This window comes from Quercus suber, unplaced genomic scaffold (assembly GCF_002906115.3).
Source record: "Quercus suber isolate HL8 unplaced genomic scaffold, Cork oak 2.0 scaffold_101, whole genome shotgun sequence".
Classification (NCBI taxonomy): Eukaryota; Viridiplantae; Streptophyta; class Magnoliopsida; order Fagales; family Fagaceae; genus Quercus; species Quercus suber.
In genome coordinates, this window is record NW_027069566.1 from 1,367,541 (window position 1) to 1,385,305 (window position 17,765).

A 17,765-nucleotide genomic window follows, 5' to 3' on the forward strand; every position below is an offset into this window, starting at 1 on the left:
AAAGAAAAAAAAAAAAAAAAAAAAAAAAAAAAAAAAAAAAAAAAAAAAAAAAAAAAAAAAAAAAAAAAAAAGTGCACTGACGAACACAACACTTACTCTTTTTTCCCTCGATGTCTATGTTGCGCAGAACAAAAGGGGAAGGATCTGGACCGAGGTTGTAAAGAGCCAACGTTCTCAGGTCTACCAGGTCGTCCCAGTTTTCAATCGTCTGAGCGTATTCAATTGCCTGCTCAACGCGCTCCTTGTACCTGTTCTTGAGCTTAGGCCGTCTCTTCACTGCCAAAAAGAGGATAACAGAAAAGTTGTGACGACCACAAACAAATGAATACCACAAAGCTAAAAACGACGAGGAGGAAAACTGATGCACCTAAGGTCGGGGTTGCCCACCGACGAAGCAATCTTGGAATGTCACCCCATTCCGGACTGGAGGGAGTCTTAAAGTCGTCCCCAAACACAAAGAAAAATCTCGACTTCCAATACCTGAAGGACGAAGGCAGCCCTCTAATGATCCTGGCCCTTCTTTCCCAAGGAACCAACTCATAATATCCATACTCCTTTGATTGTTTCAGACGATAAAGGTGGACGAGTTTACCCACCTTAATCATGTCCCCATTTGCAGCCAACCATATCTCCATACAGTTGACCACTATTCTCCATGAATTAGGCATCAACTGCCCAGGAGCAATCCCAAAATAGCCCAGGAGCTCCATGAAGAAAGGGTGGACGGGGAATCTAAGTCCACAGGTAAAGGCAGCCTCATAAAAGCACACCTCACCCGGGAAGAAGTGACAGGCCCTGTCCTCGTCATTAGGTCGACGAACGCGAACTCTCTCCGGGAACTGAAACCTATCCCTAAACCTAGCCACCGTCTCTGCATCTAGACCACAAACCTCTTCCAGGGCATAGAAAGCCCTAATGACCCGAGGAGAAGAAACGGTTGTATCTCCCTCCACTGGATTGCCACTAGACAACAACCCAATCTCGAGATCGCTGGATCTAACCTCGGACATAATGTTCTTCCCACTCACCAGACCTTCGAACCAATCAACTGATTGCCTAATTAAAGGCAACAATTTAGTCAACACCACCCTAAGGCCACTACCCTCAAAAACAAAATCCCCAAAATTAGAGAAAGTGCCTAAAGCCCCTCCTAAACGCGCAAAGAGAAAAGAAACTGAGGGACAAACAATTCTAACCTCAGAACTACCAACCATGAAAACCCAACCAAAACACAAGAAAGAAAAAGACAGAAAAAACCCAACTGAGTAGCAGGAAAACCAAAAACGAAAAGAAACAAAAACAATAGAAAAATCAGGAACAGTACTGCAAACATAAAAAGAAACGAGAAAAGAGAAACAGGAGGGAAAGAGAAGCATACCTTAATCAATGGCGGAGTGAGGAAGCTTTGCTTGGCCAATGTATTAGCTCAGAGAGAAACAACAGGAGAAAGCTAGAAGAAAAGTAATGGCAGAAAAGTAAAGAAGAAGAATGAAAAGAGAAGGAAGTTAAAAAGAAAAGCTCGAAAAATGGAAAGGTCGGCGGGAAACCCAATAGTTTCATTACCTCAAGCATTAATTGCCCCAATCAGCACGCGCCACGTAGGCCACGATCTGTGAAGCGCCGCCGCTTCGCACTTAATACGGAGCAGAATCCCAAGAGTCATTTTACATCCTGTAACCCTTTGTATTCCATGATCGTCATTAAATCGACGAACACGGAATCGGGGGGCAGATGACGAGGTAAATAAGCACTGATGAAGCCATCAAGCTTTCCCTATGAGAACGATCGTCCTCATACAGACGAGAATGTCCTCAGGATGAGCAACGTAGAAGGCCACGGTACTGGTGAGGATATTCAGTCCCTTTAATGCAGTCAACTGAACGGTTACACTTCCAACTGTACGAACCGTTTGGAGACATTGATGCCTCATTACACAGCCTTGAAGCGTTACCCAATGGAGCATTAAGACCTCCATAACTCCTCCAACGGCTAGGGACGATGAGAACAGATATAAAACCCATACACTCCCACGAAGGGGAGAGGGAGACAAGTAAGAAAGAATATTGCTGATTTGCTCTTTCTGTTCATTTTGTTGCTTTTCTTAAAAAAGAGAATCCTATATTCTAACTTTGGCATCAGAGGCATTGTGGCAGGCACCACACCGGTGTCCATCTCGGAAGGCCGAAGGATTAGCTCCGTCCGACGAACATCACTGACAGGGTGTCCATCTCGGAAGGCCGAAGGATTAGCTCCGTCCGACGAACATCACTGACAGGTTTACACTTATCAAATGATATTGGAGAGTCACGGTCAACCAATATGTCTCCCAAAATTAGAGACTCTTTGGGTAACGAAATGCGGAGAACTGGAATATATCTTTCCAATCTCAGTCGCTCGAGGTCTTCAGCAACTAGAAAAGCTAGAGTTAGGAGATCTTCCTCGATTAAAGAAAGTATTCGGCCAGGAAAGAGAAGAAGAAGTTGGGGATTGCGAAATAAAGAGTCACCATCAACCTACAGGCTTCCCAAAATTAAAGAAGATTGAGGTGTACCGTTGCAAAAAACTAGAAAACATCTTTCCGATCTCAATTGCTCGAAATCTTCACCAACTAGAAAGACTATTATTAGAAGATCTTCCTCAATTAAAGCAAGTATTTGGCCATGAAAAAGGAGGAGATGAGGGGGATGGAAACAACAGCGTGTTATCTAAGTCGAGAAACTTACCAGAGCTTGTCAGTTTGGGTGGAGCAAACAGTTCTTCAGTTTGGCCATCATTGCCATTGGAGAGGCTAGTAGTGGTGAACTGTCCTAAAGTGAAGAAGTCATTTTTTGCTAATGTGGAAGCGAATGTGCCAGCTCTGCAAAAGGTAATTTCCTAATTTTATTTATTCTAGAACTCTTTCTTCGGTTTCGCACCTTTATTTTTTTTTTGGACAAAAACTAGTGCACCGGTGTTTAAATTCCATTTTTGTTTGATGGTCATGAGGTGAAAATAGTAAACAAACCAAAATAAATAAATCGGAATACTAAAAGAATTTCAAATAGTGTTCTGTTGCTTAGAAGTTAAGACTAGAACGTATTGAAATGAAAATAAAAAAAGAAACTTGTTATACTTTTAATTGAAGCGATGTCACATACTCACATGTAATAATAATAATAATAATAATAATAACAACAACATTTGTAATGGGCATCACAAATTTAGAATTTTCCACTAACAATCCATTTGTTTTAAGGAAAAATCATATATGTGTGTATATAGAATTGGGTTTAAGTTATATTTGGTGTAACTTTAAGTAATGTTTTTTTTTTTTTTTTCATATGCTTGGTAACTTCAAAAAAGAAAAAGCCCCTCCTAAACGCGCAAAGAGAAAAGAAACTGAGGGACAAACAATTCTAACCTCAGAACTACCAACCATGAAAACCCAACCAAAACACAAGAAAGAAAAAGACAGAAAAAACCCAACTGAGTAGCAGGAAAACCAAAAACGAAAAGAAACAAAAACAATAGAAAAATCAGGAACAGTACTGCAAACATAAAAAGAAACGAGAAAAGAGAAACAGGAGGGAAAGAGAAGCATACCTTAATCAATGGCGGAGTGAGGAAGCTTTGCTTGGCCAATGTATTAGCTCAGAGAGAAACAACAGGAGAAAGCTAGAAGAAAAGTAATGGCAGAAAAGTAAAGAAGAAGAATGAAAAGAGAAGGAAGTTAAAAAGAAAAGCTCGAAAAATGGAAAGGTCGGCGGGAAACCCAATAGTTTCATTACCTCAAGCATTAATTGCCCCAATCAGCACGCGCCACGTAGGCCACGATCTGTGAAGCGCCGCCGCTTCGCACTTAATACGGAGCAGAATCCCAAGAGTCATTTTACATCCTGTAACCCTTTGTATTCCATGATCGTCATTAAATCGACGAACACGGAATCGGGGGGCAGATGACGAGGTAAATAAGCACTGATGAAGCCATCAAGCTTTCCCTATGAGAACGATCGTCCTCATACAGACGAGAATGTCCTCAGGATGAGCAACGTAGAAGGCCACGGTACTGGTGAGGATATTCAGTCCCTTTAATGCAGTCAACTGAACGGTTACACTTCCAACTGTACGAACCGTTTGGAGACATTGATGCCTCATTACACAGCCTTGAAGCGTTACCCAATGGAGCATTAAGACCTCCATAACTCCTCCAACGGCTAGGGACGATGAGAACAGATATAAAACCCATACACTCCCACGAAGGGGAGAGGGAGACAAGTAAGAAAGAATATTGCTGATTTGCTCTTTCTGTTCATTTTGTTGCTTTTCTTAAAAAAGAGAATCCTATATTCTAACTTTGGCATCAGAGGCATTGTGGCAGGCACCACACCGGTGTCCATCTCGGAAGGCCGAAGGATTAGCTCCGTCCGACGAACATCACTGACAGGGTGTCCATCTCGGAAGGCCGAAGGATTAGCTCCGTCCGACGAACATCACTGACAGGTTTACACTTATCAAATGATATTGGAGAGTCACGGTCAACCAATATGTCTCCCAAAATTAGAGACTCTTTGGGTAACGAAATGCGGAGAACTGGAATATATCTTTCCAATCTCAGTCGCTCGAGGTCTTCAGCAACTAGAAAAGCTAGAGTTAGGAGATCTTCCTCGATTAAAGAAAGTATTCGGCCAGGAAAGAGAAGAAGAAGTTGGGGATTGCGAAATAAAGAGTCACCATCAACCTACAGGCTTCCCAAAATTAAAGAAGATTGAGGTGTACCGTTGCAAAAAACTAGAAAACATCTTTCCGATCTCAATTGCTCGAAATCTTCACCAACTAGAAAGACTATTATTAGAAGATCTTCCTCAATTAAAGCAAGTATTTGGCCATGAAAAAGGAGGAGATGAGGGGGATGGAAACAACAGCGTGTTATCTAAGTCGAGAAACTTACCAGAGCTTGTCAGTTTGGGTGGAGCAAACAGTTCTTCAGTTTGGCCATCATTGCCATTGGAGAGGCTAGTAGTGGTGAACTGTCCTAAAGTGAAGAAGTCATTTTTTGCTAATGTGGAAGCGAATGTGCCAGCTCTGCAAAAGGTAATTTCCTAATTTTATTTATTCTAGAACTCTTTCTTCGGTTTCGCACCTTTATTTTTTTTTTGGACAAAAACTAGTGCACCGGTGTTTAAATTCCATTTTTGTTTGATGGTCATGAGGTGAAAATAGTAAACAAACCAAAATAAATAAATCGGAATACTAAAAGAATTTCAAATAGTGTTCTGTTGCTTAGAAGTTAAGACTAGAACGTATTGAAATGAAAATAAAAAAAGAAACTTGTTATACTTTTAATTGAAGCGATGTCACATACTCACATGTAATAATAATAATAATAATAATAATAACAACAACATTTGTAATGGGCATCACAAATTTAGAATTTTCCACTAACAATCCATTTGTTTTAAGGAAAAATCATATATGTGTGTATATAGAATTGGGTTTAAGTTATATTTGGTGTAACTTTAAGTAATGTTTTTTTTTTTTTTTTTCATATGCTTGGTAACTTCAAAAAAGAATTGGGTTGAAGAAAACTGTTTCTTAATTTATCTTATTTAACTTAACATAAGATAGAATTATTTTCTACTAATTTTTTTTTAAAACAACTTTATCCCACACGAAGTTGGAAAAAAAAAATGTTTTCTTAAATTATTTTAATGTCATTACCAACTATAATTGTGAGTCCAACCCTCCTGACTCGCCCAAAGGATGAGCTTGCCATCCAAGATTAAGGATTCCTATCTCTAATAGTAAAAGGAATAGAAAAAATCAAACATATATAAATTATAAAAAGCAGCATGCAGGGTTTTTTCTAATGATAGAGATAGAGAGAAACACATAGAAAGGGGCAGCTGCATAAAGAGAAAAGTGAAATGTGCTGCATGGAGTGGAAAAAAAAAAAAAAAACAAAAAGCAGCCAAGTTGCATTGAGTGCAGCGAAAAAAATTGTTTGTATGAAAGTAAAGAAGGCAATGAGATTTTCTATACCTGAAACATATACACAAAAGAAAATTAGTTCGGGTTTTTTCTAATTATAAATTTTTTTGGGTACTACAATTACAGGTAGTTTTGTGACTGAAGATTTCAAGTGAGTTTGTATTATTCTTAAAGAGATATTATTGTATTTGGTGTGTATCTCAAGTTAGGCATAAACGTGAGAGTATATTGTAATTGGTTTGATAATATTGAAGAGGTAGGCACATTGTCAAATCACGTAAATCTTGTCTTGTGTGATTGTTTCTTTTGGCTCATAGTTTCTCTATTTTTCACACCTCACAAATCTAGGAATTGGGTTAAATTTCTAACAAAAATGATATAGTTTTTTAAAAAAATGTTTTTTTTTTGAAAAATAATTCATTTTCCAAAATGTTAATGTCGAAGCAAATTTAGTGTTAGTGTCCACTTAGATGACTTTTCCCATGACAATGATATTTAGTTCTTGATTAAATTTGTGTTGTGTATGAATTTCTTAGAAGAGTATTGAATATCTTTAGAGTGTAGAAAAGTATTGAGAGTTTGTCAAGTATGTAGATCACATGAAGTATGAAAATTATGAGAAATATGAAGATCAGAGGCTATGAAGGTCAAAGGTTATGGCTGCTTGACAAATTATTCTCGTTGTAATATAGGTGTTGTGTTATATGGTGATGAATGCTCCCTAGTTTCAAGTGGATTCCCTCCGCCCTCCCCCCTTCTCTCTCTTTTTTTTTTTTTTTTTTTTTTTTTTTTGAAGCTTGGCATGTATTCTTCAAATTGTTGACCTCTGATGAGCTAGTATGTATAGCATGTATTTTGGTCAGTATCCTCACATTTGACAACACTTACAATAAGGAAACTCCCGATTGCTCTTTCCAAAACATAACCATAAATTATATATCCACAAAATTACTAATCATTCACAGGTCCAACATTCTAAATGCCCTGTAGGAAATCCAACTAAATGACAAATCATATACAGGTCCAGCCATTAAGCACCTTGCACTAATCAAGAAACCTGACCAAATGGCTGACAAAGGCTATTTTGCCATTCTTAATAAAGGTCTAGCTGTCTAAGTACTTTGTACTAGTTAGGAAATCTGACCAAATATTTGGACAAACGCTTTTTTTCATTTTATATATTATATATAAAAGTTAAAGCGAATATTTATTTATTGTTACGCTTTTGTTTAAGCCAATCAATAGCCACATCATCCACTTATTTCTACATCTTTTTTCTCTTTAAAATTTTTTTTCTTCCTATTCATATAAGTAAATAAAAAAATTTAAAAAAAAAAAAAAAAAAAAAACCTTTCCTCTCCCTATTAGCCCACACTTGCTGTTATACTTCTTCTGACCTTTTCCTCCATGTTTGCCTCTTTATCTCCCCACTACTCTTTACTTTTCTATTGCACTTCTCTCATTATTTTCTCTTTTCCTATATTTTGACTCTTCTTCTCTCCCATTTTATTTTGTATAAATTTGATATCAATTTCCAATTCAATCCATATTTTTCCACACAAAAACTATGAGTACTCTCTCTCTCACTCTTGGTAGATTTTTTTTCTTTCTTATAACTCTATATAAGGTTGATGGTTTTTTTTTTAGTATGTGTTTGATATTGTAATTTTTTAAAAAAAATTTCTCTTCACAAAGGCTTCTATCTCTCTTTACAGCTTTTGGGTTAATACTTATTATTATTATTTTTTATTTTTTTTGTCTCTATCTCTCTTTTAGCTTTGTTTCAATTTTGGTTTGGGTAATACTTAGTTCTAATTTATTTTTTTTTTTGGAGATTGGAATTTGAGCTTATATCAAAACAATCTACATGGCTATGAATTTGAATATGTCTACCATTGTTTGTGTAATAAATTATTATAAAGTTTATCTTTTATTCCTTTGGTCTAATTTTAATGTGATTAAGTAACATTGTAATTTTGTGATGAGTTTTGATCATTATGATAACTCCATAATCTTAAGAGATGAAAATTTTGAATAATAAATTTGAAACTTTAAAATTTTAGTTGTATATTAAGCAAAGATAAGTTATATGAATATAATTACCTTAAATAAATATTAATCAAATACACAAAAAAAAAAAAAATGATATATTGTTGAGTTAAAAAAAAAAAGAAAAACTTGTAGAAATCTTTTTTTTTTTTTTTAAATAGACAATAGTTGAAGTAATTGTTACTTTCAATATTACACCCTATTATATAATATTCATATACTTCACGCATTGCGTGGGTCTGCGGCTAGTTCTTAGTAAAAACTAGGAAAGTGGTCAAAGACCTTCTGCCTAATGAATCAAACTTCTGCAGGCTTCTCATATTGAGTTTTCATACCCATCTCTTTCTCTCTCCCCCCCCCCCCNTTACTGTTTTTTTTTTTTTTTTATTGTTGTAAAAAATGAATCTTATTCTGATTAAGCTCAATAATCAAGTTGATAGATTGATATGAAGCTTGGCATGTATTCTTCAAATTGTTGACCTCTGATGAGCTAGTATGTATAGCATGTATTTTGGTCAGTATAATAAAAAAAAAAAAAAAACAGTAATAGAGTTTTACTTGAAGTAAACTATTGTTAATAATTGTAATGTACTTCTAATGATTCACATAGTAAAATTATGTTGTACAACTTGTAACACTTTCAATTTGCCACATAATTTCACATGTAAGGATTTTGTGTGTGTGTATAAATAGGTTTTAGTCACAACTTATGTGAATTCTTGTATCTTTTAATTAATAGAGACTTAAATTGGTACATGTGTAGCTTCAAAATTTACAGATCTTGTTTGTGGAAGATTGGAATGCAACTTCATTTGATTTGATGCAAGGTTTGTCAAATTTGGAAGAATTAGCCATTAGAAATTGTAGAGGAATCCAAGAGGTGATTAAGCTTGAAGGGCTTCTTACTATAAAAGGAGAACAACAAGATCTGTTGCTCCCAAGATTGAAGAAAATGTTCTTGATTGATCTACTAGAACTGAGGTGCATATGGAAGTGCCCAACTAAACTTATAAATCTCAACAATCTTGAAGATTTAAAAGTCATCAGGTGCAAAAAATTGATGCATCTCTTCACTTCGGCCCTCAGTCAAAGCTTACAAAAGTTGAAATTTCTTGAAATTCAAGGGTGTGATGAATTGGAGCATCTAATTGTTGAAAATACAGAAGAACAGCTTTTCCATCAGCCCAATGTGATGACAATACTGTGCCCGGACCACGAACAAGTCTTATCAGAGAGTCATCCCCAACCTTTATGCTTCCCCAAACCAGATGTGGTCAAAGTCAAGGTCAAAAGTTGCAATAAATTGAAGTGTCTCTTCCATTTGGATCGTTGGAATCCAGTTTCCATTTTTTTGACATTGCAAGACTTGGAAATAAATAACTGTGGAGGATTGCACGAGGTGTTCAACTTTGAAGGTTTTCTTACCATAGAAGGGGAACAACAAGAGGAGTTTTTCCCTAGGTTGAGGAAAATGTGCTTGGTCAAACTACATGAATTGACATATATATGGAAGGGTCCAAAGTCCAATCCAACATATAAATTTCAACAATCTTGAAAATTTAAAAGTCATCGGGTGCAAAAAATTGACATATCTCTTCACACCGGCCCTCGCTCAAAGCTTACAAAAGTTGAAATTTCTTAAAATTGAAAGGTGTGACCAATTGACGCATCTAATTGTTGGAAATGTAGAAGAACAGGTCTCATCAGAGAGTCATCTCCAACCTCTATGCTTCCCTAAACTGGAAAGAGTCAAATAGTCAATGTTAGATACTGCAATAAATTGAAATATCTCTTCCCCATCACCATCGCTGATAGTCTTTTAGAACTAAAGATTCTCACAGTAAAAGAAAACTCTCAATTAATGGAAGTATTCACACATGAAAGAGACGCTGGAGTTCAGAAAGAAGTAACGCTCCCTCAACTAAAATTGATGGGACTCAAAGGTCTACCAAGCCTTGTTAACTTCTGCCCAAAGAACTATCAGTTTATACTGCCAAAATGGATGGAGTTAAGAGTGAAAAGCTGTAAGAACATGAGGACGACTTTTACCCGTACTCCATATAGAAGTGTGCTTATAAATGGAGAGGTAATCCAATATTCCTGCCTTTTTTTTTTTTAATTATTTGTTCACTAAATTAGAGTCAATTATATACAGTAGTAGTATACATATATATTACTACACTAATAATAATTATTTGATTTATAACACCAAATATCCTATATATGTTGTGCATGTGCTTAATTATAATCAACCCTCACTGATAACTGATAAGTACTGTTTGTCTAGTTGGGAGCTTGAGACGAATTTTATTATATTTTAAAAATGTTATTATTATTTTATTTATATCCTCTTGCGTTGCCAGAATATATAAATGCTTGTTGGCTTTCGGTTTGGTTGTTCAGGTAGCCCAGATAGACGTGCCTACAGGGATTTCAACATTTTATCTAGTGCTTACCATATGCCCTGCCAACAACGATATAACATGGACAGGTTTTAACTTTTAACTACACGAACCTTTTATTATATTTATTTTAATTTTTTTCCTTACTTCTTGCTTTGACAAAATAAACTATTGTTGTGTTCAATTGATTTAGATGGATTATGTTTACAAGTGTTGAATTTTGGCTTTGAACATGGGATGAGCTGGACAAAGATGCAACTCCATCCATGAGAAAACAATTGCTTCTTTCAAAGAACGTGAAATGTATACAATCTAAAAACTGTCAGCTTGAATTTTCTCAAACCTTAATTACATGTCTCTCATTTGCATGCATTGTCAACGCTTCGACATACAGAGCTTGTTATTCAGAAGTGGTGTCGCAAAATGTAAGAGTTAAAGATCACTTTGAAGTGGCTTGTGTGGGGGTTGTGAGAGAAGAGAAAACTTCTCTTTGTATTAGGTGCATTCCCAAACTTTGTATTGAGTCCCAGCCTTTGTATTGAGAGAGAACTTTTGTATTTTGTATCAGAGAACAATTTGGGTGTATTAGGATTTGGGCATTGTGACTTGCGAGGGTGTTATTACACCATTTTGTATTCTCCACCTTTATTAGTGAAAATATCTTCTGTCGATGCCCATGGATGTAGGCTAAAAGTTGAACCACGTAAATTCTTGGTGTTTTCTCTTGTGTGTGTTTGTATCTAATTTCTTGTCAATTTTTCTCCGTTCCTATTATTTATTTGGTGATATCTTTCAAAGGTCCATAATATTTTCACAATCAATCTTGTGTGGAGTGCTACCTAGAAGCATTTTCTGACAACAATTTGGTAGTAGAGTGTTTGTTTTTAGACCCCTTAAAACACAATCAGATTAACCTAGTTAATTAGCCAAGTGATTACTTAGTCAAATTAAACAGTTCTAGGTTAACACAAATATATCATATCATTGTAAAGTGCGAAAAATAAAGAACACAACAGTATGATAACCCAAGAAAACCAAACCGATAAAAAACTGAGGCGGATTTAACCTAACTATCCTTAAGCTAAAACGATGAAAGAATTGAAGTTTACACAATAGCGACTTAGACCACTAACATTCTATTGCTACCTCAAGTAGGAAACTTACTACCACGACCACGTGACAGTTCCGAGTCCACGGACTACTTCTTTCTTGGATTCCCAGCAAGTACGAGCACTCTCGCTTGTATATCTTTAAACTCTTGAATCTGCAACTGAATTGATCACCAAACTCTTGACATCAATCTTGAGATTGGAAACCCTAAGTGTATGTGAAGGCAAACACCTCTAGATCTCACAAGAGATTCACACACACAAAATAAAGAGCAACCTTAGAGAGCTTTTTGGTATAAAATCCTAGATCTATAAAAGAGGCACAAGATGCACTATAATCTCTCTAAAAACATATAAAAACGTTTTAGGGTTTCCTTTATATATAAGAGTATTTTACTTGAAACCCAATATGTTTAAGTAGAGTTTGGGCTGAACTGGAATTCTACAGAAAAATAAATTTGCATGTGGTTCGATCAATTGAGTCTAATTTTTAATCGATCGAGCCTTGCAGATTTAGTCTAATAAATTCTGCAATCACTCGATTCCAATTTTACAAATAAACATACTTTGAGCAAGCCTAAACGTAGACTCTATGTTTTGAACATGGTTTGCCAACATAATACAAAATGAAGTTCTAATACATTAGTTTCTGAAGACTTCGACCTTAACAAACTCTCCCTTTGGCAATCTATGACAAAACACATCACAAATATGAAATGCTCAAAGTTACAAACAGCCCAAATACAATTCAACTTAACTACTATCTATCAATTGCAAGTGTAGATAGCAGTATGACTGAATCAACCTGTATATTCCTGAAACACTCAACAAATACATAAACTCATGTGTAGAAAATACAAGTAAAACAAAATAAACAAACTATAGCAAATAACAAATATGCAAACTAACTCTCTCCCTAAGTTAGATACATCAAAAAACATTTTTCTCCCCTTTTCAAAAACAATTGTATCTCCCCCTAAACAAAACAATTAGGATTCCCAAAAAGGATTCCCACATTTCATATATTTCTCCCCCTTTTGTTACGTATTGATAAAGACAACCTAATCAGAAGGTAAACAAAAAAACATATGCAACAGAGAATAAGAGAAAATAGAGAATCAAGGAAACAAAAAACAATTCAACTCTATAGAAAATAGAGACAACTCTCCCTATGACGAGCATCAACTCCCCTTATGAACAACAAAGGTTAAAAACAAGTTTCTCCCCCTATAAAAAATAGGAAAAAACAAAACAAGTTTTGAGAAAAACAATTTTGGAGAAAATTTAGGAGGTGGGGAAAAATACACAAACCAAACTAAGTGTGTGTTTGGGAAGCGCATTTGCGCTTCCCAAACGCGTTTTGCGCTTCTTCAATTTTTTTGTTAATCCTTTTTAGCCGATATATTTGACTTTTTCCCGTGAACAATGCACAATGTGCACTGTTCATAGACCCACAAATTTCACTTTCAGTTTTCAGTTTTCAACTGTATCCAAACGGACCCTAAGTTGAGGATACACATGAAGAAAAATATTCTCTCTTTCAATAAATGCAAACTTGACACTATGTGACCCATAAACAGTTGCATGAGTAGAGAAAATATTTGCACATTAATTATCCATCATATCTCTTGAGAAAAATATTTTCGACAGTTCACATTTAAAAAATAGAATATACTAAAAAGTTCATAACCCAAAAATTAATCAATCGAATTTTAGATCAAGTTGAGTACCTAATTTTGCAAAGTGTATGCATGTTATGTGTGAAAATAATAAGAGATATGATTGCAAAACTGCAAGATGGATACAAAAACAATGCAATGCGTGTAAATCCTAAACATAAATGATGCTTGAAAAAATAGATTGGTCAAATACTTAAAAACTGAAAATTTTTCAGTTTCGATCGGTCGAGCATCGATCAAATACCAATCAAGTCAGGCAGGTTCAAACCAAAAATTTAAGCGCAATTTCAATCGGTCAAGCAACAGGTTCGATTGATCGAAAATTTGAAAAAAAAATCAAAATTTTGAAAAACAGAGCATTTTAATGCAGAAACTCCTCAAACTACAATGTTTTATGAATAGAATGCATGAGTATGAAATTAAAAGTTTTTCAAAAACACTTGAATTCAATCCAGATCTTCCAAAAATAAGTTTTTCAAACAATTTGTCCAAAAAAAAAAAAACTCAACCATAAAACACATTTTGCATTAAAATCAAGGGATATATAATCTTGGATGGCCAAAATAAATTCACACACAATATCATGTACCAAGTTTAGCAAAGAATAACTTGTGTAGTGTGTGCAACTAGCAATAGCTTGAGATACATGTAAGGTGATAAGTAGATAGTGATCAATCACAATTTCTACAAAATTCATCACATAGAATTTGAAAGAGACTAACATTTAAAGAGTTACATCATATAATTCCCACATTTCCTAGAAAACAAGTTTACAATCATGTAAATTTCTTATTTTGTCTCATAATGTACACACCAATTTTATTTGATCAGAAACTTATTAATAATAGCCAAGATAATGTGCACACCAATTTTATTTGATTGATTTAATTATAGTCCAATAATGTACACACCAATTTTAGCATTTAAACTGACGCTACACCTTATGTTCTTTTTGTGCATGTACTACACTTTTTCGAGCACAAAATCTTATAATATGCACTAAGATGTTCATGATTGACTAGTAAATAATAGTGAGAAGGTTATTTATGTCTTTCTCAATAAGATTAAGTCCAGCAATCAAAGGCATGTGACTTCAAGATCAAGATCATGTGATCAAAAACTATAACATCTTCCCACACAACATGCACTACAAAGTTCAAACTAGTAAAGTGCAATAAAATAAACTCATCCAAGCAATACAAGGTACATAAACATGTTATGTAAAAATAATATGGTCATCCTTGATTTCAAATTCAAGATCTATAATACAAAATACATAAAGATCTTTTTGGTTTCAAAAAAAAATTTATGACAAAAAATAAAAAGCACACATTATGTTAAATGAATAAAATGCAAAAGCAATGTGTGACAGTGCTAAACTAAGCTATGGAGAGTACACAAATAAGAAATATCAATTTCTTAATTAACCCATGAGTACATGTACAAACTAGTACATACACAGACAAAATCAAAAATAACTTAGTACTTATATAATACATAATATTCACGTTTCTCCACAATGTCAAGCATGTTCAAAATCAAGAGAGAGATATCATAATTCATGTAATCCTCAAGAAAAATAAAACTAGACAAAAAATAAAATATTTTTGTCTTTTTGAAAATTTTCAATGTTTTTTTGATTTTTTTTTAAAATAAAAAACAACCTAAAAAACAAAACAACAAAAAACAGAAATAAAACATGTCCAGAAATAATTGAAAGAATTAAATTAAGGACAAGTACACTACACTCACCTTAGCAAGTCTTTTCTCACTCATATAGCACGAGTCTTCGGCTTTGTAGGTGAAAATCCATGAGAAGCAGAGTGCATTTGAGGGATTACACCAATCTTATGAGAAAAACTAAAATCTTGCAAATTCCTTTCACAAGCCAACAAGCTTAAATTTTTCAAAAGAATATGAAACAATTTATATGAACTTATGACAGGAGAAATATCATCACATATCTTAGATTGAAATACATAATTTTTAAATTTCAATTTATGACAATTAAGACGAATGTGACATGAGACACCACAAAAGTAACAAACAAGAATAAATTTAGGAACATCACTATTCCTAACAACAAATCTAGTCTCAGATTTTGGTTTTTGCCTTAACAAAGAACAATTTGGTTTAATATGACCAACAACACCACAAAGGTGACAAGTATGCACAAAAATAGATTTATTATACTCTCTAACAGTAAGTTTAGAATTACGTTTAGAAACTTCAGCGTCTACATCAGAACTTTTACTTTTGTCTAACCTAGCAAAATAAACATTTTCTTTATTATTCCTCTTGAAATGAGGGATATAAACTTTCTCAGTTTTAGGTTTAAGAGAAATACAAACACTTCTGTTATCAACAGCAGGCTTGATACTAGTCAAATTTTCAATTTTGGCTTTAGATTCAACTAACTCTTGTTCCAAACTTTTCATCTTCTCATCTTGAGAGTAAATTTGATTTTTCAAAAATCCATTCTTTTATTAGACTTATCTAATCTCACAATCAATTCTTCTTTTTCAAGATTAGCCAATTTTAACTCTTCCTTGAATTTCTTAGCAATTTTCATATATTTCAATAATTCCTTACGGAGAGTTTCACAAGCATCAATAAGATCAACAAAAACAACAGTGTCCTTTTTATTCAAATCATCACAATCAAAAACAGTAAGACACTTAAAATTATCCATGATACCACTTGTTTGTTTTTAGACCCCTTAAAACACAACCAGATTAACTCAGTTAATTAACCAAGTGATTACTTAGTCAAATTAAACAGTTCTAGGTTAACACAAATATATCATATCATTGTAAAGTGTGGAAAATAAAGAACACAACAATATGATAACCTAGGAAAACTAAATCGGTAAAAAACCTGGGAAGGATTTAACCTAGCTACCCTCAAGGTAAAACGAATCCACTATGAAAGAATTGAAGTTTACACAATAGCGACTTAAACCACTAGCATTCTATTACTATCTCGAGTAGAAAACTTACTACCATGATCACGTGACAGTTTCGAGTCCACGAACTACTTCTTTCTTGGATTTCCAGCAAGTACAAGCACTCCCACTTGTATATCTTTAAGCTTTTGAATCTGCAACTGAATTGATCACCAAACTCTTGACATCAATCTTGAGATTGGAAACCCTAAGTGTATGTGAAAGCAAATATCTCTAGATCTCGCAAGAGATTCACACACACAGCATAAAGAGCAACCTTAGAGAGCTTTTAAGTACAAAAACCTAGATCTATAAAAAAGGCACAAGATGCACTCTAATCTCTCTAAAAACATATAAAAACGTTTTAGGGTTTCCTTTATATATAGGAGTGTTTCACTTGAAACCCAATACGTTTAAGTAGAGTTTGGGCTGAACTGGAATTTTGCAGAAAAATAAATTAGCATGTGGTTCAATCGATCGAGTCTAATTTTCGATCGATCGAGCCTTGCAGATTTAGTCCAATAAATTCTGTAATCACTCAATTCCAATTTTACAAATAAACATACTTTAAGCAAGCCTAAACCTAGACTCTAGGTTTTGATCATGATTTGCCAACATAATACAAATTGAAGTTCTAATACATTAGTTCCTAAAGACTTAGAACCTAACATAGAGCTTGTGCTATTTAGAACAAAAACAAATTGTATACACAGATAGATTTGAAGACTAGCCATTAATTAACCAATAACTAGAATTACAACAAATCCAAGTCTAAAATAACATTGGAATTCGAGTACAACTTTGTTGCCATGACATCCTTGAATGCTGGCTGCATTAAAATCTGTAATTCTCATATGATGGCTGTAAGCCTGTAACATGATGTTTCAAACCCACCTTCATTAACTTACAATTTACAACCTTCATTATCCTAGTCATATGTATTTTAATGTTTTAATATATTCACCTTTCTTAAAAATCATGGAGTTCCAACTACACTCTGCACGCTACCTTTCAGGGCGTAAAGTTATTCCAGAATCTCTAATTTTACTAATAAATCTTGGGAGTTAATCAGCCTTCAAGCTCTTATAATGCTTTTTTCCCATTCATACACACCAGATCTGTCCACATTTAAAGGTGATAATCCTGCAAGCTTAATTGAATTCTTGAAATTCCATTAGCAAAAATGACTCAAGAGTTTGACAAGCATGGAGTTCATCCATCTTCTGTGAATCAGTGAGTTCCAATGAAAGGTCCTTCGATGGCCTGTAAAAGGACCTGTACAAAGAACATGCTAGGTCAGACTAGTTTGAAGAAGGATTAGAGAATACATATTATTTCTTACAAAAGATTAGGGAGCAGGATTACAAAATCAATGCTGGTAATCAACTTTTTCTGGCCTTAAGTTATTCATAAAATCTTTAGCCGATTTATTAAGTTATACATTACTAGCCTTCAACTTTTTGCTAGTTAGATGAATCATAAACCATACAAAATGTCAAAGATGCGAAATTGTTTATTAAGGCCTTCTTCGAATGGAGTTCTTGGGGATTTTCTTTATGGAATGCATGCTACTTTTGAAGTCATAGAATTGGCACTACTACTTAGTTTAGTTTAG

At 34.4% G+C, this 17,765-nt stretch overlaps 1 protein-coding gene and 1 pseudogene across 1 annotated transcript in view; both read left to right on the forward strand.

Annotated features, from left to right (window-relative positions):
- The window catches only part of LOC111996605 (uncharacterized), a 21,229-nt gene extending 10,130 nt beyond the window's left edge, over window positions 1–11,099 (forward strand). The window contains exons 5-9 of the mRNA XM_024028590.2: window positions 2,276–2,866; window positions 4,480–5,070; window positions 8,780–10,102; window positions 10,420–10,507; window positions 10,612–11,099. Of these exons, the coding sequence (XP_023884358.2) occupies window positions 2,276–2,866; window positions 4,480–5,070; window positions 8,780–9,571 (1,974 nt within the window). The 3' untranslated portion in view covers window positions 9,572–10,102; window positions 10,420–10,507; window positions 10,612–11,099. The remainder of the gene's footprint in view (window positions 1–2,275; window positions 2,867–4,479; window positions 5,071–8,779; window positions 10,103–10,419; window positions 10,508–10,611) is intronic.
- Window positions 1–17,765, forward strand: part of LOC136068158 (disease resistance protein At4g27190-like) — a 74,375-nt pseudogene that overhangs the window by 15,961 nt on the left and 40,649 nt on the right.